Source organism: Manihot esculenta, chromosome 13 (genome assembly GCF_001659605.2).
Source record: "Manihot esculenta cultivar AM560-2 chromosome 13, M.esculenta_v8, whole genome shotgun sequence".
Lineage (NCBI taxonomy): Eukaryota > Viridiplantae > Streptophyta > Magnoliopsida > Malpighiales > Euphorbiaceae > Manihot > Manihot esculenta.
Window position 1 is genome coordinate 3,692,222 of NC_035173.2, and position 26,798 is coordinate 3,719,019.

The 26,798-nt window shown below is 30.1% G+C and overlaps 4 protein-coding genes across 10 annotated transcripts; 1 reads left to right on the plus strand and 3 right to left on the minus strand.

Moving 5' to 3' along the window:
- Nucleotides 1–1,256: 1,256 nt before the first annotated feature.
- LOC110629042 (ATP-citrate synthase alpha chain protein 1) lies at nucleotides 1,257–5,644 on the minus strand. 3 transcript variants are annotated; one of them, XM_021775881.2, is made up of 13 exons: nucleotides 5,482–5,644; nucleotides 5,057–5,162; nucleotides 4,275–4,451; nucleotides 4,016–4,177; nucleotides 3,748–3,828; nucleotides 3,431–3,482; nucleotides 3,021–3,135; nucleotides 2,804–2,885; nucleotides 2,381–2,476; nucleotides 2,171–2,272; nucleotides 1,946–2,062; nucleotides 1,640–1,756; nucleotides 1,257–1,519 (listed from the first exon to the last, which is right to left on the minus strand). In XM_021775881.2, exons 2-13 carry the CDS (start codon nucleotides 5,153–5,155, stop codon nucleotides 1,448–1,450), a joined length of 1,272 nt encoding a protein of 423 aa, XP_021631573.1. In that variant the 5' UTR covers nucleotides 5,156–5,162; nucleotides 5,482–5,644; the 3' UTR covers nucleotides 1,257–1,447. The 3 variants fall into 3 exon arrangements, with proteins under 3 accessions (XP_021631573.1, XP_043805123.1, XP_043805125.1); XM_043949188.1 differs by having other exon boundaries at nucleotides 2,171–2,476; XM_043949190.1 differs by having other exon boundaries at nucleotides 2,171–2,476; nucleotides 5,263–5,642.
- Nucleotides 5,645–10,608: 4,964 nt separating this feature from the next.
- LOC110629389 (signal recognition particle receptor subunit beta) lies at nucleotides 10,609–13,890 on the plus strand. 3 transcript variants are annotated; one of them, XM_021776334.2, is made up of 7 exons: nucleotides 10,609–10,713; nucleotides 10,812–10,966; nucleotides 12,003–12,085; nucleotides 12,328–12,414; nucleotides 12,585–12,733; nucleotides 12,854–12,985; nucleotides 13,338–13,890. In XM_021776334.2, the coding sequence occupies exons 2-7, from the start codon at nucleotides 10,828–10,830 to the stop codon at nucleotides 13,525–13,527; spliced, it is 780 nt and encodes a 259-aa protein (XP_021632026.1). In that variant the 5' UTR covers nucleotides 10,609–10,713; nucleotides 10,812–10,827; the 3' UTR covers nucleotides 13,528–13,890. The 3 variants fall into 3 exon arrangements, with proteins under 3 accessions (XP_021632026.1, XP_021632027.1, XP_021632029.1); XM_021776335.2 differs by having other exon boundaries at nucleotides 10,611–10,713; nucleotides 10,835–10,966; XM_021776337.2 differs by lacking the exon at nucleotides 12,328–12,414 and having other exon boundaries at nucleotides 10,703–10,966.
- Nucleotides 13,891–14,312: 422 nt separating this feature from the next.
- On the minus strand, nucleotides 14,313–19,009 carry LOC110630170. 3 transcript variants are annotated; one of them, XM_043949657.1, is made up of 10 exons: nucleotides 18,850–19,009; nucleotides 18,587–18,757; nucleotides 17,490–17,841; nucleotides 17,289–17,322; nucleotides 16,641–16,868; nucleotides 16,266–16,355; nucleotides 15,666–15,731; nucleotides 15,488–15,579; nucleotides 15,350–15,397; nucleotides 14,313–14,772 (listed from the first exon to the last, which is right to left on the minus strand). In XM_043949657.1, the coding sequence occupies exons 3-10, from the start codon at nucleotides 17,810–17,812 to the stop codon at nucleotides 14,655–14,657; spliced, it is 999 nt and encodes a 332-aa protein (XP_043805592.1). In that variant the 5' UTR covers nucleotides 17,813–17,841; nucleotides 18,587–18,757; nucleotides 18,850–19,009; the 3' UTR covers nucleotides 14,313–14,654. The 3 variants fall into 3 exon arrangements, with proteins under 3 accessions (XP_043805592.1, XP_021633214.1, XP_043805593.1); XM_021777522.2 differs by lacking the exon at nucleotides 18,850–19,009 and having other exon boundaries at nucleotides 18,536–18,843; XM_043949658.1 differs by lacking the exon at nucleotides 18,850–19,009 and having other exon boundaries at nucleotides 17,490–18,843.
- A 2,383-nt stretch (nucleotides 19,010–21,392) lies between these two features.
- LOC110630326 (CRS2-associated factor 2, chloroplastic) lies at nucleotides 21,393–26,381 on the minus strand. The gene is made up of 6 exons (XM_021777766.2): nucleotides 25,254–26,381; nucleotides 25,012–25,139; nucleotides 24,567–24,792; nucleotides 24,023–24,150; nucleotides 23,048–23,192; nucleotides 21,393–22,196 (listed from the first exon to the last, which is right to left on the minus strand). Exons 1-6 carry the CDS (start codon nucleotides 25,897–25,899, stop codon nucleotides 21,799–21,801), a joined length of 1,671 nt encoding a protein of 556 aa, XP_021633458.1. The 5' UTR covers nucleotides 25,900–26,381; the 3' UTR covers nucleotides 21,393–21,798.
- Between the last annotated feature and the right edge of the window lie 417 nt (nucleotides 26,382–26,798).

Consider the following 26,798-nt stretch of genomic DNA (forward strand, 5'->3'; position numbering starts at 1 on the left):
TATTAAATAGAATTTAAATTTATAATAAATTATTTTATTTAATTTTAATGATAATTCATTAATTTTTTTATACCGATAATTAAATTTTAATATATTTAATATTCCCTGTATATTTAAGGGGTTTAATTTATTGTTTTAGCAGTTTTATGAACTACTGAAAAGCCATAGTTGAATTGTATGCATTATTTGGTGAGCTAACCATGAAAAAAAAAAGTAAAAAAAAAGAAAAACTTGGAAGTTCAGTTGAAACGAGGTGAAAATGACACTATTTTTTATTATGCATTATTTCTTAATTTTTTTAATTTAATTTTTTTAAGACTTCGATTAAAATTAGAGTTTAAGATCTCCATAAAGGCAACTCTAATTTATGTCAAAGCTAAAATCATTTTGAGTTAGAAGTGGTTAAGGATTCACCGGCCGGCTTGGACAAAAATCATTTTGAGGGATGTTTAATATTATTAATAAAATTATAGAAATTATAATTATAAACAATATTTTATTAATAAAATTATAGTTCAATAAATATTAATTAATGGCAATTCAATTAATTAAATTAGTTACTTTATTAAATTGAAAGTAACCAAACATAAAAAAATTAAAAAATAATTTTTTTAATAATCATTATTCAATAAACAAATCAAATTAAATATATATAAATAATTAAATTTTATCAATTTGATTTGATTATTCGATTATAATCAAATAATATCCGCTTATATAACAGAAATTTTAAGGTTGATGAAGTAAAATTTTATTTTCAAACAAGATCAATAATAAAAATTTTATATATATCAATTTTGGGAGTAGTATAGGCAAGTGTCCTATTGTATTGTCCGGATGTAAATCCAAAAATTGAGAAAGGCACACTATTATTTTGTTTTTTTGTTTTTTTTAGCGGGAGACACATTATTAAATTAAGTGTATAAACATAGTTCTATAATTAAATTGACGCACTGAATTTTTAAAGTGTTTGGTCGGCTATGCCCCAAGTCAAAAAAGGAATATAAAATTAAAATCCACCAATACCGTAGCAGCCAATCTTGAAACTACTTTCTATTCATAGTCGAATCTACAAGACATTAAATTGAATTGCCAGATATCTTTGCAATTTCAGTTTAGTGATGTTTTACTGATTTTATGGTGTTGATTTTACTTACTTTTTGGGATAATAGTTCTTTTGTTATAGCTATTAATTAGTCTTATAAGGTTTAAAAACAGATATTATAAGACGAGGTAATATATTGGGACAGATAACATTAACTAGAGATTACAATTTGATTATGGCATTGATAACATCAGTCCATTGCTTATGGTTCCATCAATAACTAAAAATAAGCATATGGGGTTTCTGGTACAAAGAAAATATTACTAAACATCTAAAATGATGCTCTGAGATTTGACACCAGGAATAAAGAAGAAACATAGATGGCTCGCCGGAGTTTGCCACTTACGCAGCAGCGGAGATGCACTCAATTGCCTGCTTGCATATACCGGTCATCGTTGCTTCAGGCCCGTAAACCTAAAAGAAAACAAAGACAGCAACAATTTTCTTTTAGAAATGGCTTTGTTAAGCCTGGCAATTTGCAGTTAGTTGAATACAACTGAGGACAGGAGAGGAGAGTTTCACAAATATGGGTACCTCAATTGGAATTCCAATTTCTTCTCCAAGTGACCTCATTTTTGTAAGGCCTCTCTGGTAATTAGGACCTCCTCTCCTCACATATATGTGCATCCTTGCTGCTTTAAGCTTAGATTCCTGAAAGATCAAAGTTCCAATATCCTGGTTAACGCTGATGAAAGCAAAGAAAACATTCAAATTGAGCATATATTTTTAAATGTCTGTTAAATGTTCGACATTTTGCGGCAGAGGGTTTATAAAAGCTCTGCCATTCAGGGTTAAATCCATAAAAAGAAGAGCCTAATTAGTTTATGTTCAGTCGCGCACCTTTTCCTTCAAGGCTCGAATTATGCCATTAAATGTAGCAGCTACATCAGTGAAGTTAGCAATTCCTCCTCCAATGACAAGAGCTCTCTTACGACCGTCAGGATCAGAAGTTGCACACTGTAGGGAAGTGATAGATCAGTGTGCAGTCATGATGAATTATATTGCAAACATCCTGGAGCATTATCAAACTGTGACACACTGCTAATGTGGAGGGTGAGTTCTTACATCAATGACAACTCTGGCATACTGCAACACTTCCTCTTCATTGGGGGCTCCACTATATTCTGCATAGTTACCAAGCTCGGAAGCATAGCCAAGATCTCCAACCTGATGAACACAATTTTTATCACATAACAGGCCGATGCAAACGGAGAAAACAAAAGAAAGAAAGATTCGTTTCACAGAAATCCTATATCCAAGCAAAAAGAACCATACTGTATCTGCATAGATGACACTTGCACCTCCTCCAGCCACCATAGTCCAAATTCGCCCCTTTGGATTCAGAACTGTGAATTTCAAAGATGCACTTGTCTGCAATAAAAATTAAGGTTAAAGAGAAGAACTTGAAAAAATTCATATTGGAGAAAACTAGTTGAAGTCTCAAAGAAACTTGAATACCAATCAGACTAAGAGACATTTAAAGATGCAAACTTTAGTTTCAGACATGATTCAAAAAGCCTTCCAGAACATTATGTTGTAACAAATTTTTTTGACAATAAAATACATTTTAGCAAAGGTCGTAGGCCTTCAACTTCATGGTTACTGAGAATTCATGAGAGACTAGAGATATGAAGAGAGACCAAGGCGATAGGGAAGCAAATTTCATGTGTAGGCCTGAGCATTTAAAGATTAATGTACCTTTTCATCTAGCCCATGAATAAAGCTCTCCGTGGGGCTCATAACTCTGCCAAATGGCATCGGAAATTCAATGTTGCCCCACCTAGAAAATAACAAAGAAGCATAAGGGATTACTGAAGATGGTGAGACATTCATTTAATAGATCAGACGATTAAAAATTCAAGGACTGAAAAGATCGAAACAGCAAGCAAAGTAGAAACGAGAAAATGACATATACTTCTTGAAGTTCTTGAAAGCAGCAGTGTCATCCAGCTCGCCTCTCATATCCAAGGGATAAGGCTTTCCATTAACCAAAGTGAAAGGATTCATCTCAAGGAAAGTGAAGTCAAGATCTGACTCATGCAAGATTCAAAAGTTAACAAAAAGTTTCTGATAGCCAAAAAAAAATTGCATCTGAAATTCAGAATTTCTTCATAATTATTATAAAAAATGAGAGGGTGGCCTCAGTTTAACAAAAAATTTATTCTATTTTGTGATATGAAGGTCACAGGTTTGAGCCCCAAAAACAGCCTATCTGCAAGGCAGAGGTAATGTTGCATACATCAACTCTTCCCAGAGCCTGCAAATATGGGATGTTTCCTGCACTCTGTTACCCTTTTTATTGAATGTCAAAAATAATTTACATACCTTGAAATAAAGCGAAAACTGCTTTAATAAACTCCTCAATTTCTCGTTTTATCTGCATCCAAAGATGAATAATTTGCAAATGAATACAAGTAGCCTATAAATCATCTGCTAATTTCACTAGTGTTACCTGCAAATATCCAGGGTCAAAAAACTATGAAATGTTTTTTTTCTTCCATTTATTCTTTTTTAACAAAAATAAAAGATCGCGGTTCGAACACCAAACTTAATGCTGAAATTAATGTTGACCAATTACAACAGTGAAGCCACAACAGAAGAACATGAACAGTCAACAAAATCATTGATTCCACAAAAATTACCTCCAGTGGAAGGGTGGCAACAAGTGGAGCACATGTTTCTGATGTAAATGATGACCCTGTTGGAACATATACCGTCTTAACCTGGATAAAGAGAAAACAAGCTCTGTTAATATGGTGAAGCAAATAGGCAACGTATCAGAAGCTTGAAGAGAACTCAAAATTAGAAAGACTTCTTTATAAACTGATGAGTGACTAATTCTCCTGTGCAACCCCCCCCCCCCCCAAAAAAAAAAAAAAAAAAAGAGGATAAATTCATATCTTAGAGCACCTTATCCCAATTCTCTTCAATTTCAATTCCTCCACATTCTGAAAAGCTTATGCTGCAGCCAAGTCGTTCCGAGACAATATTAAGGTAAAACTCTTCATTGTGACGGATGAAAGGTTCGACAATGAATGTTGTTATAGGTCCTTTACATCCACTCATCTCAACCTGTTAACAACCAATAGAAAAAAAAAAAATCCAAAAACCAAAAGCTGTATGGAGGACAAAATAATTTGTTAAGCCATGTTCGGGAAAGCAGTTCTACCTCTTTGCCGAGGCGTTCTTTCACAAAAACAGCAACTTCAGCCAAATCTAGATTTAAGGCAACTAGACCACTCTTCCCGCGCTTCCCAAACAGCATGTCAGGCTTCACAACCAGTTTCCCCGATGAAAGCCAGGGTTCCTTCTCCGCTAGCTCATTGAAATCAGTTGATTCTGTAACCTAACAAATCATACAAACAAATTTATAATATGAAAATGGTATTATACTGCCAACTTATAAGCTTAGTGCTTATAAGCATCAAAATGAAAGCCGGTTCCACAATTTTTTTTTTTTCGGTTTATAAGCTGAACTTATAAGCTCAAAAAATGTTATAAAGAAACGGATAAAATAGGATACTACTTAAGAGATCTATCAATTTGGGGATTCAAACAACACAACATAACAGAAGATGATTAAAGACATTACTTTAAGGTTCAAACATTCAGAAGATGTCTTATTGATCAGACAACGTCAGTTTAGTTTTACAGGGTCCACACATTTGTCCAAATTCCCACAAACTTCTTCGTTGTGCAGCCATGTTAACCAGCAAAGGGGTGCTTAGCAAACAAGGTGATCAAATCCATTAATAAATCTTGTTAATCAACAAACTAAAACAAAACCACTGACTTAGAATTCAACATTAGCAGCAGGATCTGAATTCTCATGTTACAGTGAATAAAAAGGGATCCAGTTTTGGACATAAACATGGACTCAGACGCAACTCTCAGTAATTAATCAAACAAAGATCTCAAAACTCCATACTGAAATCAAGAAAATGCACTCACTTGTGCGGATTTGATGGGCAGTTCATAGCCAGAAATTCTCTTGAGATGCTCCTTCAACAATCTCTTGGAGTCGTACTCTCTGATCTTCTTGCGTGCCATTTGTTAACTAATTTTCACCAAAACAAAACATCCCATTAATAATCAAATGCAAATTCACTACAGATCTAACACTACCAGAACACAAACTCAACCAAAACCAAAACTACCTTTCTTCCAAATTCCAACAATCCAAGTATTACATTCTACGGAAACCTCAAAACGACAACGAAAACCTCAATTTTTTTATAAATTCCCTAATGGGTATTGATTTCTCTCTTCATTTTTTAACAAAGAATGAATCTTCGGACAATAGTTGCCCAGAAATCATGATAAATTGAAATGGGAAAAGTTTAGAATCAAACACAGTGAAGCAGAAAAGCCATTACCGTTGGCAGAGAAGGAAGGTGGGAGAATTTATGAGTTAGGTGGCTAGGAGCTACCACACGAAACACAAAGACTTGAATTAGTTGGCTTTACATACCTCATTTATAGTGAGAGATTCAACTTAATTTTTTTTTTTTTTTTCAGACAATTGCATTTTTTTTCCCAAACAATTGCATTAGTTAGCGGGAAGGTATCAGTTATATGTTAGGGGTGACCACGTGCGGCAGGTACAGTTTGCGAGCAATGTTTCAACCGGACAGCCCTTTTTGCAAGTGGGTTTGTCTGGAAATTCCTCCACCCATCTAATTGTATACGTCCCTTCAGAATAATTTTGATATCTAATTTAAATTTTTTAAAAAAATATTTAAAATATGATCCGAATTTTAAATTTTAATTAAATCAATTTATACATTTAGTGCGTGTAAATTTTTTTGAATTTCTTACTTTTTTTATTTTATTAGTCAGAATAATGTAATAATTTATAATTAATTAAAAAAATAAAATAATAATTAAAAATAAAAATATCATATAGTTATCTAAAAATGATCGCTAACATTTTTTATATATATAGTTTTGTGATGAAGCGGTTTGGTATACTCCCATTTGGAATGGTTAAAGGCCCAGTAAGGTTTTATTAATTAGTGTCTTTTTATTAATTTTAACTTGTTAAATATTTTGTTATTTAATTTTTATAATTTTAAAAAATTTATTAATTAATCTTTTATATTTATAAAAAATCTATTGATTAATAGATTTTTTAAAATATTAAAAAAATATTTTATTTTATTTTTTAAATAAAAAATTAACTAATAAATTTTATCATATTAAAAAAACTAAATAATTAATTTTCTATTTATTTATATAGTCTATGTGTGATTTAAAAATATTTATTTTAGCATACATCTTTAAAATAAGTTGATTTATTTATTTTATAAATTTTTTAAAAAAATCAGTGAATAAAAAGATGTATAAATTATTTTTTAATTTTGTTGTTTGTAGATTATATTATTTTTTAAATTTTAAATTTTCAAAAATACTTTATTAATAATTTTATTAATAAATATATTTATAAATTACTTTAATTAAATATGTCAATCACTTATTAAATACCTATAAATATTTTAACTAATTATGTAATTATTTAAATTTCAAATAATCTTAAAATTATTTAGTAGTGCTAGACATTATGAGGGCTTTTTGCCAAATCATTAAATTTAATTAAAAAATATCCCAAATCAAAGTTAAAAATTTATATTTTATCATAGTTAAATTGGCCAGGCTGGCGTATATATGAAATATAATGGTTTAAAGAATAAATAATAACATAAAAGTTAAAAAGTACTCACAGCTTAATACGGTACATTTCGAGAGATTATATTCAGTAAAATTTTTTTTATTTATAGTTTTTTTTTTTTCAAGGGAATTTGAGAGTAGAATTTAAATTTTTTTAGATTTATTCAGATACACTTACTATCAAATTAAGTATGAGAGTACTATTTTATTTCACTATTAATTAAATTAAAAATATAATATTTTATTTTTTTTATAAAATAATTTAAAATGAGAATTATTATGTTTTTATGCTTGAGTATATAATTCTATTTTTAAAATTCTGTCTTTATATTTGCTCCATTAAATTAGAAATCATTTCATCCAAATTTCATTTAATTACAATATAAAGTTATGAAAAATTTAAGGCTCCTGGTTATTTAAAAAAAAAGTTAAAAATATTTTTTACATTTTTTAACGTTAAAATATTTAAAAAATTTATTAAATAAAAAATATTTTTTTATAAAAAAAATAAATCACTTTAAATAAAATAATTTTATCTTTCGATAGAAAAAAATCATTTTTCATATTTAAAATTATTATTAAAATATTTATATATAAAATTATTAATAAATTTTATTTTTTAAAATTAAAAATTAAAAAATAAAAATAAATTATTATTTTAAATACGAATATTTTAATTTCTATATATGAAATTTATCAAATTTAAAACAATAAATTATTTTAGAATATAAACAAAGTGACTACTTCAGTTTGATAAAGTCATGAACTAAACATTAGTTTTTTAAAATATACGAATATATCCGTTAATTTTAATATAAAAAAATTAAAAATTTATATAATTTTTTATAAAGAAGTGACTGAATTTATGATAAAATTTTTAATATATTGAATGTATAAAATATACTCCTCCACATTAGCACTAAAGTCTTCCAACATCCAAGCTTGAATTTAGGATAGTGATGGTGGGTGGGTGGGTAAGTGAACACTCCACAATAACACCTAAAGGATTTGGGCCTAACTCTCCATAGTGTATCTTCCACTCAACATCTTTTGACTTTATTACTTCTGTAAATAAATTAATCTGTGGTAAATTATTTAAAGTTTAATTCGATTAAAATTTAATATGTTTTAATTTTATTTTTAAATAAATTAAATTTAATTTTAATTTTTATATTTATTTAATAAATAAATTAAATTTAAAATTTTATTATATTTAACTTATTAAAATTTATTAAATTTATAAGGCCATCTTCAACTCTATACATAATTTTTTACACTATTTTAGTGCTGTACACTAAAATAATGCAGTATTATTTTCAACTTTCTGCACTATTTTTAATACTAAAAAAATATTATATTTATGTTATTCTCTTTCTTTAATATTATATTATTTATTTTACTTTAATTTTATTTATATATTTCACCCAAAAAATTCATATAATTTTATATATTCACTCTAAATATTTATATATTTTATATTTTCATCCAATATTTAAATATTTAATTATTATATAAATAAATAAATAAAAATATATTAATTATAAAAATATATTAATTAAATAATAATTATAAAAAAACATTACTTAAATATTAATTATAAACATATAATATTCTATATAATATATTATAAATAAATTAATTTATTATAAATATTATTTATAATTGTGAATATATTAATTTAAATTAAAATTTAATAATTATAAAAATATAAAATAAATTAAAAATATAATAAATTATGAGAGTGAAAAAAAAATAAACTTAATTAAAAATATATATAAATTTTAAATTATATGTCGTCACACTGTAGCAGCGCCAAAATCTCAAAATTCCGTGAATTTTGGCGCTGCATTGGAGGGCTATCTCCAATGCCAAAATGGAATTTAGCGCAGCATTGGAGATGGCCTAATTTCGTTTCATTTTTTAAATTTATTAATAGATTCACGAATAAATTCACACACAATTTTATTAAATAAATTAATATTACGAGAGAATTAAATTCAAGATCTTCAAATTTAAATTTTTTAAAATTTAAATTTATATAATTTAATTATACTTTTAAAAGTTACTGAAATTTGAATGATTAAAATTTAATAGTTTATTTTTTATATATTATGAACTAATTTGTAATTAAAATTATTTAATTTAAACTAAAACTCATTATTTTTATAAATAAATTAAATTGTTCGTAAACTATTTAAAATTAAATCTAATAAAAATTTAAATCATTTAAACTAATTTGTTAAATAAACTAAATTTTAATTTATTAATATAAAATTTAAATTTGAAACAAGCAAAATTTGAGTCTGTCTTAAACTCAAAAAATTTCAACAAACTAAATTTTCATTTTTTAAAAACTCGTTTAGACTCTATTAGTAAACAACCCTAAACTTAGTATTGCAATCAATTATCAACATGTGCTCCTTCAACAAAATCACGAGAAGTATTCGGTTCAAATCGAAAAAATTAATTGAATTAAAATAATTTTAAATTTTGGTTTGGTTTTTTATTCAATTCGGTTCGGTTTGGTTTTTAATTTTAAAAATTTCAGTTATTTCGGTTCAATTCGATTTTGATCAGAAAAAAATCAAAAGATATGAACCGAACCGATTAGTGATAATAATATGTTATTTTCAATAATACAGAGAAATTAAATTATATTAAAATTAAAATATTTTAATTAAATTTTAAAATATTAAAAATAAAATGTAAAAATAAAAAATTATTAAAAATCAAAACGAACCGAATCGAATCGAATTAGACCGGTTCGGTTCGATTTGGTTTCTAATCAAAATCAGTTCGGTTCGGTTTTCATAAATACTAAAATTTTGATTTTCGGTTTATTCGGTTCAGTTCGATTTTGAACCGAACTGAACGAATGCTCACCCTAAAATCAACCCCTCATTTTACAATTTTATTTTCTTTCTCTAGAATAAAAATTTTAAAAAAGTTATTAAGCTATGCAAACTTATTTAACTTATGTTATATGACTAGACTTGTTTTCACCGTATTTTTTAGACGTTATAAAAAGTTAATAATTTTAATTTAATTGATTTAAAATAAATTTAATAATGTACAAAATGAAACATTTAATTGAACTAATTCCAATTTATATATTTCCTATCATTATAAAATCATTTTTATGCAAAAACTTTTGTATCAAAAATTTCTAAAAGAAAGAAAATTGATAAAAATTTAAAAATCTTCTAAAAATTAATTTAGACTGATATAGAGGATTTCGATTTCTAAAATTATCTAATAAATAAATATTAATTTTAACTTAGAAAAATTAATTGGTTCAATTGGTAAAAATAAAATACTAAATAAAGATAATGTCACTTTTTTTAAATTTAAATTTTAATATATATATATATTGGGTTGATGGTAAAAAAAATTATTAAATAATTATATAATCTGAGTAGAGATTAAAATTAAAATTATTCTTTTAAAAAATAAATTAATTAGACATGAATCTAGCATTAAAACAATTAAATATTAATTAAAAATTAATTATTTTTTTAAATAGTAATCGAGATCGATATAATAGAATTTGATATTTTTTAAATTTATTTAAATACACGTACTATCAGACTAAATCGACTAAGTTTGAGAATGCTTAAAAATTAATTATTTTATTAATCTAAATTATCAAATTCAATATATAATTATCCATAAATTTGTTTCTGATTGAATTTCAAAACTAAAATTAATTTTTAATAAATTTAACATTTTAACTGTCAGGAAAGGCCTGTGATCCGTACATAACCAAATTGCGGCCCAGACCGGGAGATCCGACCCGTTTATCCGACTACAAAACGCAAAACAAATTATCAGAAATGAAACCATCAGCGGTGGTTTCTCGGTCGTGGATCTGAACTTGTTTGCCTGCTATAATTTCTGAATTCTGACTCGCTATTATTACCAAATCTCCTTTTTTCAAGCAGGTACAAGGTTTCTGTGTAATTGAGTTGGCTTTGTATTTTTAATTTTTGATTTACGAGATGTTGGGTTGTCAAATTGGGTGGAAAAATGGAATTTACAGAACCTGAGTTGTGAAAATGGAAGGAATGGAGCAGTGGAGTCACGAGGCGAAGCAATGGTTGCAACGAGGAATTGAATATGCACAACAGATACCTCCCAATCAGCTCTATGCCGCTGCTGCTGTATTGCTTATCACAACCCTTCTCCTCGTAATCGGTAAGCCTCTCCCTCTCCTCTGTAATTTTGTTTCTGTCATTTCAGCTCTCAACTGTGAAATGTTTGACTTTTTCTTAGTGCTTTTTCTGTTGGGTGATTTACAATTAGTTAATTGGAGAACCCAGACCTTTTAGAGCCATGAACTGCTTTATCTTTTGTGGAAGTGCCATTTGAATTGTTGATTATATTGGCATAATGGGTCGTTGGAATACTTGCAATGATTCTCTGAGCAAATGCATGGATTCTCAGAGTCTATTGTGGCTGCATTAAAACAGGGTCTGGGTCTGAGGTTTTGGATTATTATTCCCCTGCCATTATATATCAGCTTTTTTATAGGATGTCTAGATGCATTTTTACTTCTCGTCAGATAGGAAAGTAAAATTAATTTTCGGGGCAACTGTGCTGAACATACAACAACTAATTCTCAATCCCAAACTAGTTGTGATCAGCTGTATGAATCTTTTTCCGTTCATTTTTGTTAGATTCCAAGTCTGCTGATATAGTGCTACTCAGGTGAGCATATCATAAGGAGCAATATCATGAAAAATGATAAAGTTTAATGCTTGTAGTCAACCTACCACAACTTTCCTTTATCTGGGCTTGGGGCTAGCTATGTTTTGCTAAGCTTACGTAGGTGGAACATATTTAGCTTCTTTTTTTCCTCTCAATTTGTTAGCTCATCATTGATTTGTGAGTTTAACTATAGGGGCTAGAATTGAAGTTCTAGTTTGTGGAAACTGAGAATTCAATCTGTTGTAAAATATGGGGAAGACTGTTTTCAAAATTTGTTGATGCTTTCTCAAGGTTAGAGAATGAATGACATTATTGATTCATTGCTCACTAGCAAACAAAAATAAGAAGGGGGTTGTTTTACTTATCTGGATCGGTATCTTGAATGAATGATCTCTCTGTCATATCCAATGTTTCAACTACCGTTTAGCTTCATCTTCATCTCTACCAATTACCAAACAATGTTAGAAAGACCAAAAAATATTTCCTACAAAATATTATAACCTGGAAGTCTTTTCCTTTGCAGTTCGCTTGTTCAAACGCACAAAGTCTAATACCATTATGCTCACTGGGCTCACTGGGAGTGGGAAAACTGTTCTTTTCTATCAAGTAAGGCACAATACTGTTGATTTGGTTCCTTGAAAATCATCAGTGAATTTTCATTTTTTATAAACATACGATCCATGGATTTGAGTAAATTTTTCTTGATCATATATTCTATTCTATTCTATTTTTATTACCTCTCTTCCTTGATGATTGCAACGACCATTAAGTTTATGCAAATGATCCTGCCTGTATGTACATTATAGAGTTAGTCTAATTATTATCCCATCACTTGATGCTTGTACCAGCTTCGAGATGGTTCTTCGCATCAGGGCACTGTTACTTCAATGGAACCAAATGAGGGCACTTTCATTCTACATTCTGAAAGCTCTAAGGTGTTATCTTAATTTGGCATGTATAAAATATAAATGTAGTTTATGCATTTTAGGAGTATTAATTACTGACTTTCCCCCCTCCTCTTTTTTTTTTTCCCCAGTGCATTCAAGCGGATATTATGTAAAACTTGTGTCCCTCTCTCTCATACTGTTTTTTCTCTGTCTGACAGAAAGGCAAAACAAAGCCTGTTCACCTTGTTGATGTTCCTGGGCATTCTCGTCTTCGGCCTAAACTAGATGAGTTCTTGCCTCAAGCTGCTGGCATAGTGTTTGTTGTTGATGCTTTGGAATTCTTGCCCAACTTGCGTGCAGTTTCAGAGTAAGCCTTGGGATAGCTTTTTTTTTTTTTTTGGTTTATGCATACATCTTTAGCCATGCATCCACAAATTCAGATTTAAATATGCCAGCATCCTGATAAACTATAACTTATATGTGATAGATATCTGTACGATATTTTGACCAAGGCAAGCGTGGTCAAAAGGAAAGTTCCAGTTCTCATTTGTTGTAACAAGACTGACAAAGTGACAGCACATACCAAGGATTTCATCCGAAAACAATTGGAGAAAGAAATGTAAAGCTTTATCCTTTTTTTTTCTTTTTTTCTTTCTAGTGGCTTTCCTGTTGTATGCATTCTGGACATCTGGTGGATCATATGCCTGATTAAATTGTCGGTGTGCACTTAAAGAATTATAACAGCTTGTTCTCATAACAACTGTTATATCAAACAGTTTCAGTACCTGACATCTGATGTTCATTACTAGGGATACCAGTATATTAGACAACTTTCTTAGTACTATCACATGCTTACTTTTAGTCGATTGATTATTTTATTTATTTTATTTGTCCAGTTATTATGCGTACCCTTCATTTTTAATAAAGAATTGCATGCAGCTTTCACACCTTTTTTTCCTGTTATCTTGCAGTGAGAAATTGCGAGCATCAAGAAGTGGAATATCAGAAGCTGATGTTGCAAATGAATTTACCCTTGGGGTCCATGGGGAAGTATTTTCTTTCTCTCATTGCAGCAACAAAGTTAGCATTGCAGAGTCTTCTGGCTTGACAGGCGATATATCTCAGCTGGAACAGTTCATTAGAGAACATGTAGAGCCCTAGACTTGTGTTCCATTTGATAACTTGCATTGTTGATGAGTCTTCTTAGGAAGTTGGTTGTCATTGCCTCCTGATTGCTGGAAAAAAAATTGAGGACGCAATGAGGAAGCGCCTTAATTTGCCAGAGGAAATTGGTGGAGGAAAAAGCAAAAGTAAAATGACAAGGAACTGAGGTGGAGGCATGGCTGGTTAGTCTGCTTAAACGAGGATACCAAAAATAGAGAGGAAAAAAAAAAGAAAAGACAAATGCTGATATTTTTTGGATTCTATTGACAATAAACCCTCTCTCTCTCTCTCTCTCTCCCCCTCTTTTGTGAACAGCATTCTCCCTAAATCAGTCTGGCCTCTGGGTCTTCTTCTTTGATATTTTTAGGTTGCCCTGTTGATTGGTTGAGATTTAATTATCAATTTTTTCATTTGAATCAGCAATTTAAGATGAGTAGCGATTTCAAAGGTTGTGATAGTGATGCTCCAAATCATTTGGTGTGATCAAGTCGAGTGATTCTTGATCAATGTGGCTTTTGAAGGCTATGGGCATCCTATAGGTAGCATGACCATGGGGTACTTGCACAAATTCATCAAATACTAGGGAAGAGAGATTTTATTAATAAATCCAGTAAATACTAGCTTTGAAAGTGAGTTGCATGACATATATCCACTTTGTCAGTCTATGGATGGCAGCTAAAACTAGCTTTCTAATATAAACTCGGTCATATATAATAATAAATTTAATGATTATTATATTAAAAATTTATATCAAATTTAATAAAGCATATATAATAAATATGTGAAGTAAAATATAAATATTGTATTTAATAATTGATAAACTTACATTCATATGAGTTTAAAATATGTAGAATTCGCCTTGACAATTCTACATTAAAATCATTCAAGGATAGAAACAATATTCGACTGCAAATACTTCCAAAGCCCACTGGAAGAACTTACAAGAGGAAATAGATCATATATTCAATAATTCATAAGAAAACTTGTGTAAGCCACTCAAGATCAACTTTACTCCACAGCTGCTCCTCTCTCAAAAATAATGATTTCGTTCAGCAACCAACGATTATAATTACAAAACCCATAAAGAATAACTGTGTGGTGTTAGCCAATTGCAGTTCCTTTTCTCAACTAAAACCCTGATAAGACTCAGGATATGATCTCGTCAACCAATAATTTTTTAGCTTAATTATCAAAGCAAATATGCCATAGCAAAGTATATGCATCAACCCCACTCCTATGTACCTGCAGAATTCATAATAGCATACCCACATCAATGGTTAGTTCTTAGTTCATACTGGCGAGATCAAAATGTTTTTATCTGTTGCAATATCCACAAGAAATAAAGAATCCAATAACATGTAAAACAAAACTGTGTGTGAATAGCCTCAGGTTCTACTAGCTAGTTACATTTACAAACATAAAATGAAAGAAAATCCAAAGGCACAAATCCTCGGTTTTTGGTCATGGGGTCAAAACCCAAGTCCTGTTGGCCAAAACTAGACAAGAATTACTTGAATGCAGAAGTGGTTTCTCAAACTAATCTTTAATCGCTGGAAACTTTTTTCGCAAGAATTCAATTTAATTCAATTTTTTTATTAATTCTATGGTTTAAAATGGAAGAATTCATTTCTTTTTAAATTTATAAAATTTTTATTTTCAAAAGAAATGAAATTATGTATAATTTTATAAGAATTCATTTGAATTTTTTTTATCGTAAAATAAATCATACTAAACGGAGAGTAAGGTTTTCTAAGTTGGATGTAGATGTTTTACTGCAAAACAATAATGATGGGGATGAAAGCAGAAAGTGATTACATACCATAAGGGAGCATATGGGGATGACAAGTCGAGAAATGGATATGGCCACCTAAAAAAAGAGGGAAACAAAAGCATGACCATGATGCACAAAAACTAAAATACAGAGGAACAAGATAGCAAATTGATAATATAACTTTACCACATTGAAACACAAGCATGGATGATCCATTGAAAGATGACAAATATACTGGTCCAGAAAATAAAATATGCAATCCGAAAGCTGGGGAACCTCTGCAAAGGAAAAGATTGTAAATTTGTAATTAGCCAGTAAGGAACGAAAATGAAAAACACCAATAATATTGAGATATTAAAATTACCAAACAATTCAAAAATGTGTCCCCAAGGAGTAAGACGGCGTTGACCGAGTGCATGCAAGCATTTAGCTGCAGTTGACAGAAAGAACACAATTTTAAGTGAAAAAATTTGGCAACAAAATGAGCCTAAATTGTTATATTTTTTAGCATACATTAAAGTCCTGCTAGTTCTTTGTAAGTTTTAGTCTATGGCATGACTTGCTCAATGTAAAGTTGAGACTCCAGAGTTTAAAAGAAAGCAATTATCATGGCTTATGTAACGTAAGCTCTTTGACATGGGGGTAAGCTGAAAACAACTCCACAATTTTGGGAGAAGAAAAAAAATCATCCTCTCATGGACTATAGATTCTATTCCACTTATCAGAAGCACTGTTCATGGCTAATGTATAGCATTAAGTACTATCAACAACGCTTCAAGCAACATATCGTGAATATCAACCATGTTTTTATTGCAGAATAATTCTGCACTATGATAGATAATACGATGCAACTATCTAATTGCTAAACAGGATTTGCTATCTTAGTAGGATCCCCACTATGATCCTTTATGCACCATCCAATACAATAATTAAATAAGCAGTGAGATGATAGGGTAATACTTACAAAATCGAGATTATAAGCTTTGGACAATACAAATGGATAAAGAATAAACCAGAACACAATATCAGTGAGCACCACAGCACCTGCAGAAATCTGCTCATTCATGGAAGAGATATCAATTAGAGAGACGATTCAATTGCAGAAATCCAATACATTACGGTTTCATGAAACCGTATTGAATTTTGATTTCAATAAACTAAAAGAATCAAATTTCGACTCTGATTTCTACAAAGAACCGTCTCAGAACCAGAACCACATAACTCTATTTGCTAGTCCTATAGGTGGAAAGGAAGAAAAAAAACTTGAAGACAAAAGAACTGAAAACAAATTTTCAATCTTTGCACAAATACTGAAATAAACAATCCTATAAACGCTCACCTGAAAAATAATTTGAAAAATATAGCCCCATGGACCAGAAGTTACACGACCTTGAGGCTCTCCATTCACATCTAGACTTTTGGGCCAGTCACATCTATCTGCAGTTTCCCCAGGTGAGGGAGCTGTATAGTTGCCTCGATCTGAATCTATATTCTCATGAGAAGTATGGTAGTTGTAGTGTCCATTGCAATATTTGCAACACCCATAAATGGAAATTGCAGATCCAAGCTACAGATGGAACTCAAGAGCTTAAACAACTTATACAAACCGGCAATAAAATAATATAGAATAAAAGAGCATCACTGCTTCTAAAATTAATAAGGAAATTGAAATATTTATCAATTGATGACTCTTATATTAGGCACTTTATTTTCATCAATACAGTAACTAAAAACAATTCATTCCTAACAACTCTAACTCTCTGTTTGGAATCAAGAAGTTTATAAGAATTCAATTCAATTGCATTATTTTCTTGTAAAATTTTTGTTTGGAATAAAATGATTCAAAATTTTTTAACTTAAGAATTTTTCATTAGATGAAATTATGAATGATTTTGTAAGAATTTATTTGAATTCTTTTCTTGTAAAATCATTCATGACAATCGAGGGCCGAATAAAATGAGCAACAAAATTTGTATGGAAAACGTACCGCAAAATATATTGTGACCAAAGTAAAAGTCCACCTGCATGGTGAAAAGAAAAGCAGGAAAAATGAGCAAACTTAACAAAATCTCTCTCCTTTTCATCTACTTTCTCCTTTCTATTCTGAGTACAACTTTAAATCTTATTTACTTGTATGGAAATAATTTCCAAGTGAAAAAAAAGAATGCTGTGCAGCTTGATGACTTACTGAGTGTAGAAGTAAAAAATGCCAACTCCGTCAACAATGGAATTTGCTGTGATAAGTGAGAACATGATAATGAAAGAAATAATCCTATAACCAAGCAACCAAGCAGGATGAAGTCCTCTTAGACATGTCTTCCAAGCTTCATCCTCATATAAAGCTCCCACTCTTTCTTGCTGATTTTCTCTCCTCTCAGATTGTGATTTCCTTGATCCTTCATACTTCCATATTAGAATTGCAGCAAATATCATAGCAAGTGAGATAAATAATGCACAGATGGAGAACCTCCAGTTCAACCAGTAACTTAAAGTGGTTGTATCTGGAGACATGGCAGGCTACCAAGTATGCTTTGAGGATCCTGTTATGAAACTCAACGAATTATTTAAACTTGTTCCATCAATAATATAAATTCTGAATTTTTCTTTAATGCTTTATTTGGAATCCGAGAAAAAAACTTCTATACTCAATCCAACTACAAGTTCAATTCAAAAAGTATAAAAATTTCATTGATTACAGCAGATTAGATAAAACTGTAAACAAGTGAAATAATTTCTGCAGAAAAAAAACTAGTGTCCACGATTAAAAAATGTATTTGTAAAAAAAGTGAAAACCCATAACAAGTCCAAACAAATTCATTGCAGGAAGACCCATTTTCTGCACAAATGGAAGATTTTCCAATAACAACTTCAAGGTTTAACTAAGCAGAAATCACTAAAGCAAAAAATAAAAATGAAAAAATCCACACCACAGAGACTTAAATTTACAAACAAATTAAAAAATATATATATATAATAGAATTGGGGAAAAACCAAAAACTGGTTCAACAATAATCTCAAAATTCAATCATCAGCATCATACTACTGTAAGAGCAAAAATTTTCCCTCTTTCTTTTCACTTCCTTGAATGAAAAAAAAAAAAAAAAAAAAAACCAAAATCAAGTACTAGAAGTAAGGTGCTTCAAAAAAAAAAAGAAGCAATGAGCATGCAGGGCACATGTTTGTATAAAATACAAGAAGACAAAATAGAGATTCTATGCTATGGATGTGATTTACCCATGACGCCTATGATCACCGATCACACATGAGAAAAGGCGTGGCACTTACTGCTTCCAAAATGAAATGCTGATCACGCACAAGAAGATGATGATTCCTTCTTCCGGTCCTCTCTCTGTGTGTGTGAAAGAGAGAGAGAGCTGCTTTTCTTTGAAGGAATTTGTTTATTGACCTTTTTATAAAAAGGACAAATAAAATAGAACTTTTCTGATTCTCCAAATCCTGAAAGACTGTAGAAGATTCAGTAGAGAAAATGGATTGCAAATTTACAAAATTTAGCTTCTGGGTATTGTTTTTCCAAAGGAAAAACGAACCTTGCTGTTATAATCATGAGCTGGTTTGCTGGGATTTGGGGGAGAGGGTGAGGTTCCAGAGAAAACCCCAGAGAGACAAAGACAACTACAGCCAATAAATAAAAATCTCAACTGTTGGAGTGGGACCTGGAAGAATGACTGTTTGACACGATTTCAGCAACTTACCAAAACTAATATGAACAAAAATAGCACTTTCTTCTTCCTTTCTCAGCATAACAAAGCCAATATTAACACGTTTACCTCCATGGATGGTTGAGCTCCAATCTATTATTATTGTTTGTCAGTTTTTGTTGTTTTATGTGGTTAGGAATTTTCTTTGCAATGAAATTATAGCTGTTTTATAAAAAATTCTCAAATGCAGCAACGAGGTTTTAAGATTGTCATAAATAAGAAATTAACTAAAAAAAAGATTTACGTATTCTGTATCCCAACAATAATTTCTTTTTTAGAAAAACCATGTAATTCAAAATAAAATTCCCATAAAATATTGAGCTGATATAATTATTCAATCAAGATAAATAATAATACACATTAGAGGGAATATTGAGATCTTTTATTTATTTAATAGCTTTAATTATTTTATAGTTAATTAAAAAAATTTAAAAGATATATATAAAAATATAATGATATTAAATTTTTAAATAAAAATTAAATTAGATGATAATTTTATTATTTAAATAATTTGGAAGTTGGCTAGAAAAAACTTAAATTAATAAAATACAATTAGAGTAATTAAGATTATTAAAATACCATATGAAAATATTGAATAATTATTAAAATAATAAATTCATATTTTTAAGTAGAATTATAGGAAGTTAAATTTAATTAGTGAAAATTAAAAATATTAATAAAAAACTAAAAATAAATTTACTATTATTTTATTTTTTTCAATTAATTTTTTATTTAAATCTAACCATAAAATATGATAAAATTTATAAATTATATATTTATAATCTATAAATTAAATTAATCATATTTTTATATTAAATTAATTCTATATTAAAATCAAATTAGCTCTATTGTTATCTTTATATATATAAATTTTTATTTTTATATTATTTTTATATATAAATATCTATATAACAAATATTTTACATGATATCTCTACTGAATTTAAGTGTTTTAAATCAAAAAATAAATTATAATAGAGAATTCATCTTATTTAAAGGGATTAAAAATAAATTTTTGATTTAAATAATAAACATGAAAAAGTAGTTTTTTTTTTTGAAAAAAAAATTACTTTTTTATGTTTATTATTTAAATTGAGAATTTATTTTCAATCTTTTTAAAATCACGAGGATGTTAAGTGAAAAGGTAGGTTTTTTTTTTTTTTTAAATTATGTATTATAAAAAAAAAAGTTATGTATCAGTTTAAAAAATTAAACATTATATTGCTAATTGGATTAATATTAAAAGATATTCAATATTAAAATATTAGAGAATTTTGATAAATATATTTAAATATTAAAATAAATGGCTTGAAATGATATAATTCACATTAATATTAAAATAAATTAGTTGAAATAATATAATTAATATTTAAAAATTAGCAAACAAGTTAATTTAACTTTTTGCATAAATATAATAAAACATAGTATTAAATTAGTCCGATAATTAATTTTTTAAATATTATTTTAATAGTGATTATAATTTACACCAAAAATTTATTAGAATTTTTAATTTAAAAAATAGTATTTAATGATTAATATTTTATTATTTCTACTAGTGATATAAGATGATTTTTTATGTAAAAATAATTTATAATTATTAATAATATATTATATAAATTACAAATAATAACAAATAAAGATAACAGATAAAAAAAATTAGTATATTTAAAGATATTACTAGAGGAACAGAGGTTATACACCATATTAACAATTATTATTTAATTTGAAAATAAGTTAATTAAATACTCTATTTCTATTAAGAATTAAATAAGTTTAATTTATTTTTTAATTAAAATTTTTTACTTTTATATTAAGGATCAAATAAATTTTACTGAACATAATGTTATTTTTTTAATAATAAAATATTGTTTTAATAATTTGTAATATCAAAAATTTAGTATTTTAAGTAATATAATTTTTTAAAAAAATACATAGAAGTTGTAAATTTTTAAAATTACAAATATTGTTATCTTAATTTTTGGTTATTTCGCTTTATGTTCATTTACACATTTGCTTCATATATTTCTCACCATTTTATATCAAATTTAAAGTCTAATAATTTTAAAATAAAAAAATTAATTGCCAAATATGAATGAACAATATCACCAAAATAAATCTAATAATAACTTTCAAAGTATCAGGTTTTTGTAAAATAATATTTTTATCAATATGAAAATATTACTAAATTAATAATAAAAAAAAAAGATTAACAAAACAGATAGTTTAGGTATACATTTGAATTATTCTTGTGCACTGAATTTTCGTTTGTTTATGGAAATAAATTTATATTTGAAAAATATTTTCTATATAAAATAATTTTTTATTGTTAAATTTTAATTTAAAAAAATAAAATATATTAATAAATTTATATCGAGATCTTAATTAAATATTTAAATTACAAAAAATGACTTTTTTAAAGATAGAATTCTAATACACTTGCATGCAGACTAAACCAGCGAAAGCAGAGGCTCCAAAAAAAATTCCAATCAAGTATCACCTTCAATTCCCTTTGCCTTGCAATGGAGACGCATCACTGAGAGAAAAAGTTAAAAACATAAACAGAATCTTGCTAACAGGGCAACAGTCCTTTCATTTAATCAAAAAATTTTACATCCCAGGTAGACTTGCCATTGGCTCACTGCTTTTGAGCAACTTACACGAACAGCCTTCAGAACAAGACAGGTTCAAATCTTCCACTCACCCGTTTCATATCTTTTGTATTCTACCAGTCTGATTCTTCACAGTATTGTTACCACTTCCAGCAGATGCATCTGCCATTTCATTCTTCTTGATCAAGTTCGTCTGCTATCAGATCAACAGGCAAGGAATCTAGAGAGGCTGAAGCATCTATCTCTTCAAAAGAGTCGCTGTCATAATAATCGTCTTCTTCGTATTCATCATCAGTACCTGTGCCATCTTCACCAAAACTTTCACCAAGTGATCCGTCTTCAAATGCCGACATTCTGTTATTGGCACCTTCCTCACTAGACAGAATTACAGCTGGATACGAGTGTTCTGTAGCTTGTGGAATGTTCTCAAATTTCTCTACTTTCCTCAGAAGATCATCAGGACCAAGATCAATCTCGTCCAGCAAAATTGCCTTCCCCAACTCAATTGCACGCTTCCACAGGGATATCATTTTTGGGCTTGAACTCATTATATTATCATCAGGTTTGCCTGAAAAGCATCATGGGAACAGTTCTGAGAATCAGTTATGTATTATTATGGAGATGCTTCTTATTGGAACCCAGGTGAAAAATTATTACTCTCGTCATTGTCAACCAGTAGCATCAAAAAAATTGACAAGTAATCCAGAATGTGAAAGAGAAATATCTAGAAAAGTTGTCGAGACTTGTGATATGTCTTTTTCCCTTCATTTTTATTTATTCTATTGTGATAATGGAAGAGTGACAAGATAGAAGAGGTGCACAAAGTAAACTACATCCTCCCAAACAGTTCATATATCTATCAGGAAAGCAGCTTCTAGGAAACTACTTTGGTGCAACATCAGATAGGGACCTTATCAAACTTATTACAATAACTGACAACTGATCCCAGTGGGGACTCTGGATTTCTATTCTTCCAAAATCTGACAGTTATACTGGCCAAAGGAAGCTTCCCCCTACTTGATTGCAATACATTCTGCTGTATTCCATTATGATTGAGATAAACTATTTATAACACTAGTATTGGTGGGTGCTCCATATATGCCTTGGATACATCCATATTGACATCGTGTCAATCATCTAAGGACTAGCACAACTATTTTCCTATCTTGCACCCGGGTAAGATTATTATTTGGGGACTACATTAGGAGTCAAGACCACAAATGAGTGTGCCTTGAGTTCCTGTGCATAAAATAAACCTATTTCAAAATACTGGGTTCATAAAAAGAAGGGTGGCTGAGTGAAATTATTTAGCAAATGAACTCCTTTATCTCTGCAGTCTGCAATAAAACTTTGAGGTTTTCAAAAGGTAATTGGGTAAATGTAATGTAGCTACTTCCATTCTGTTTTCTAAAACTATACCTGAATCATCTGAGCCATTTGTAATATCAACTTCAGCAGGAATTGAAACTGAAGGAACTTCTGGATACATTGGTTTCCAGTTTTGTCCCCTCCACATCAATATCTGCTCATCATCAAAAGACAGCAGCACACATGGAACCAATTCCTGCGAAGAAATAAGCAGAGCCATGTTATCCAGAGTAGAAGCCCACACTACAAATAAAGAAATTAAACTGCACTAGATGATGCCAAATTTTCAAAGATGATTCCATACTAGCACAAATAACTGCTAAGTGTAAGCAAGTTTCCTTCATATACAGAACTAAACTGGTTATCATCTCAACTAGAACTGCAAGTCATAGAAGTTTTTGGGACAAGCGAGACTTTCATACTATTGTTTTCCCAAATGCATGCAAGAACCATAAAACAGTTCCAAAGTTTTTTACTGTATGATGCTAGCAGGTTCATCCTTCTCTTATCTTCAAATTTTGATGCAAAATACAGCCCCCCTCCCCGAGTGAGGAGTCAGATATGGATGCAACCAACATCCATATCTCAGTTCAGCCAACATTTTTTTCGTGAACATTACCAAACAACATAGGATTTAGGAAAAGATGAGAAAACTATATTTTCACAATAAAGAGAACGTCTTAGTTGGGCTAAAAATAATCACCTCAAGCCAGACAACTAAAAAAGGTGTATCAACATTTAAGTGCATCTCTTAATATTCTCATTATCCAATAAGAATTTTAGGGAAAAACTAGCTCAAGTGTTTCACAGCCCAGATTCTAGACATTAAAAAGCAGTAAAAAATCATACATTATTCTATCAATGCTTTATTTGCATGAAGTTCTGAGAAAACATCCTCTTTCTTCTTTTTACCCCCCTTTTTTTAGTGAAGATACTTAACTTTATGCTAAATAATTTGTCATTCCATTGGTACCAAAGCAGGCTACTTTCGCAGCATAAGGAGTTCAGCATAGAAAATTTATAGACCTTAAGCTTAGCACCCAACTTCTTGTAATCACTCAGCTTCATCCCTCTACAGTCAATCTTCACCAATGGACTTCCTTCAAAAGCAGCTCTAACATCGCTTACCAAGCTAATGTAAACTCCATTTTTGGCTGCAATTTGGACAAAGAAATAAGCTATTTGATCTTAATGACTCACTGATATAGAGAGAGGTTCTTAATGATGGGAGCTTGAATAAAAAAGTCCACATTATATTGGTGGACATATACTGTCAAAATAAATTGAGTGTTTAGAAACCATATGCAGATACTGAAGATTTGACATATCAAGACTCAGAAAAAAAATAGAAATAATAAACTACAAATTTGGTGCAGATAACATATTTGCTTTATGCTCCACAATAAGTAGGCATGAAAAATAACCAATATATGTAAGTGAAGTGCCATCCATGATATCCTTTTGGGATGCCAATTAGTTATACTTGATCATTGTGTCCAAAACAGAGTTACTTGCAACTTAAGCAACAAGAAACTAGACTACTTTGAATGAATCATTGTGGATGGCCTACCTAATTTACATATTGGCAAAAGATTCTTTCCTTTTTTCCGAAATTCATCAGCTTCAGTTTTTGTCAATCCTTCTGGAGCTTCTTGGATGAGCTTTGGATAAACAGGAGCCGCTGGTTTCCAGAGCATCACTGGGTATTGCGGACGAGCTCGATAGTTATAGTTTCTGCCACGAAAAAGGAATACTACACCACCAACTCTATGAATGACTTTTCCTCCAGTTTTTTCCTAGCATTATGGAAATCACACAAAACGTGAAAAAAAAAAAAAAGGCTGTCTTGCAGCATAAATTATCTTTAACAACCTCGAGGAAATTACACAAGCACAGCATGCATCAAACTTAAGTTCCTATTGACGAAATAATCACCATATTTTCACTGCTAAATTAATAATTTTGCATGCATCTATTGCCTATAATAACTAGAATGCTGATAAGCAATCAGGCACCTCCAAACGGCAGCAAACATTATCCATATCCACAGTGGGGATGCCCTTACAACGAACTTTGCAGACAGGCTTCCTCTTCCAATGTGTATGTATCAACTCCAACATATTATGTGTCAATCCATCCCTCCCTATCCAATAAAGAAATTAAGCATATTCTAGTTTGAAACCTGGCACTTTCATGGGGCTTAATTTGAGTAACAGAGGTCCAAATGGATTGAAATTGAAGCAAGTCGATAACTTACCGAGATTAACCTGACTATTATCAGACAAGAGAGGCTTAATAAGCATTTTGACTTCCCATTTTTTCAAGGGTTCCCCGAGTATCTCCTTTCGCGATTTCCCTTCCTCCGGATATTTACCCAACGGGAACGCTACAGGCATTTCCACGTACTTTACCCCTTCTTTATCAGGCGGAGGGACATCAAATGAACCGAAAAGCGGAATCTTTTTCTTCGACTTCTTCAACGGGGCCTTCCCCGTCCACGGTCTTGGCATTGTGGGAGGCGCGAACGGCAAGAAAGCGGGCTCGCGGATGGCTAAGGGCTTGACTTTAGGAGTCTCGGAGTAGCTATATTGGAATTCGAATGGAGCTCCTGGAAGGAGATAGGAGACACCATTCTCGCCGACGAGGATGGAGCGGTCACCTTCGGATGACACGACGCCGTCTTTGACTGGCTTGTAGTACTTGGTTCGACGGTGGGGGAGATTGAAGGCAGGGGAAGGAGGCGAAGTTTGAGGATTTTTGGATTTTTTTAGAGGAGGAGGGTATTTGGGGATGGGGATGGGTGGTTGAGGAGGAGAGATTGATGCTGCAGGGTCGTTTCTTGGTGGATTTGATGGGAGTGAAGAGAAGAGGTTGTGACCTGGCAGAGAAGACACAATCGCCATTGGAGTACCTTCAATTCAATTCTCTACCTCTACGAGCATTTTCCAATCCAGAATCAGTGATGAGAGCTCAGATTTTTTCTGGTTTTTCCGTTGCAAGAAGAGGAAGACGAGAGAGGTGGATATGATACTATGCATCGAGCTTCAAACGACGTCATTTTGACCACTGTATCATGAACTTCTCTTCTTCTTTGGGTCAGGGTATCATGAACTGCTTACTGCTCAATTGAGCATGCATCTATTATCAGGAATATTAGTTTTTTAATTGAAAATAAAGAAAAAAAAAAGGAAAAGAGAGAGAAAGCAAAAGAGAGTTCCAGTAGAAAGCAATGGTCTTCGGCGTTGGGTCGACGGGAAGGGCGTTGGCTCCTCCCAGTCTGCCAATTTATAATTTGGTCTTTGTTTTTCCAATCAAGGGTGTTTTGGAGTTTCGATTGTGGTTTGACGGTTTACTTGGTTTTTGGTAATGAGGTTCTTTATTTGGAGAGGACTTCGATCCGACATTAGCAACTCAAGGATTATAGCTACGTGACTACGTCCAACAATCTATGCTCTACGTCGTGTCCTCTTTGTCGTGTCTCTTACTGTCGAGTGATAATTTTCTTGTTAGGTCTTCGATTTTTGTACAGGGAGGTTTATAATTTAGTGTATTATTATTAATAAATTAATTTTTATATTTTTAAAAATTTATTAAAATATTTTTATATTTTTTTTATATTAAAAAAATAATTTTTTCGTTCTCTTTTCCGTTAAAATGAGATAAATAGTCTTTTTTTTATCTTTTCTCACATTTATTAAAATATTTTTATCGTTTTTTTTCTGTCAATAAAATAGTACCTATTTTTTTTTTTTTTTTCCTCCGATTCTAAAAAAATAAAAGAGAAAGAAGAAAAACAAAAAAG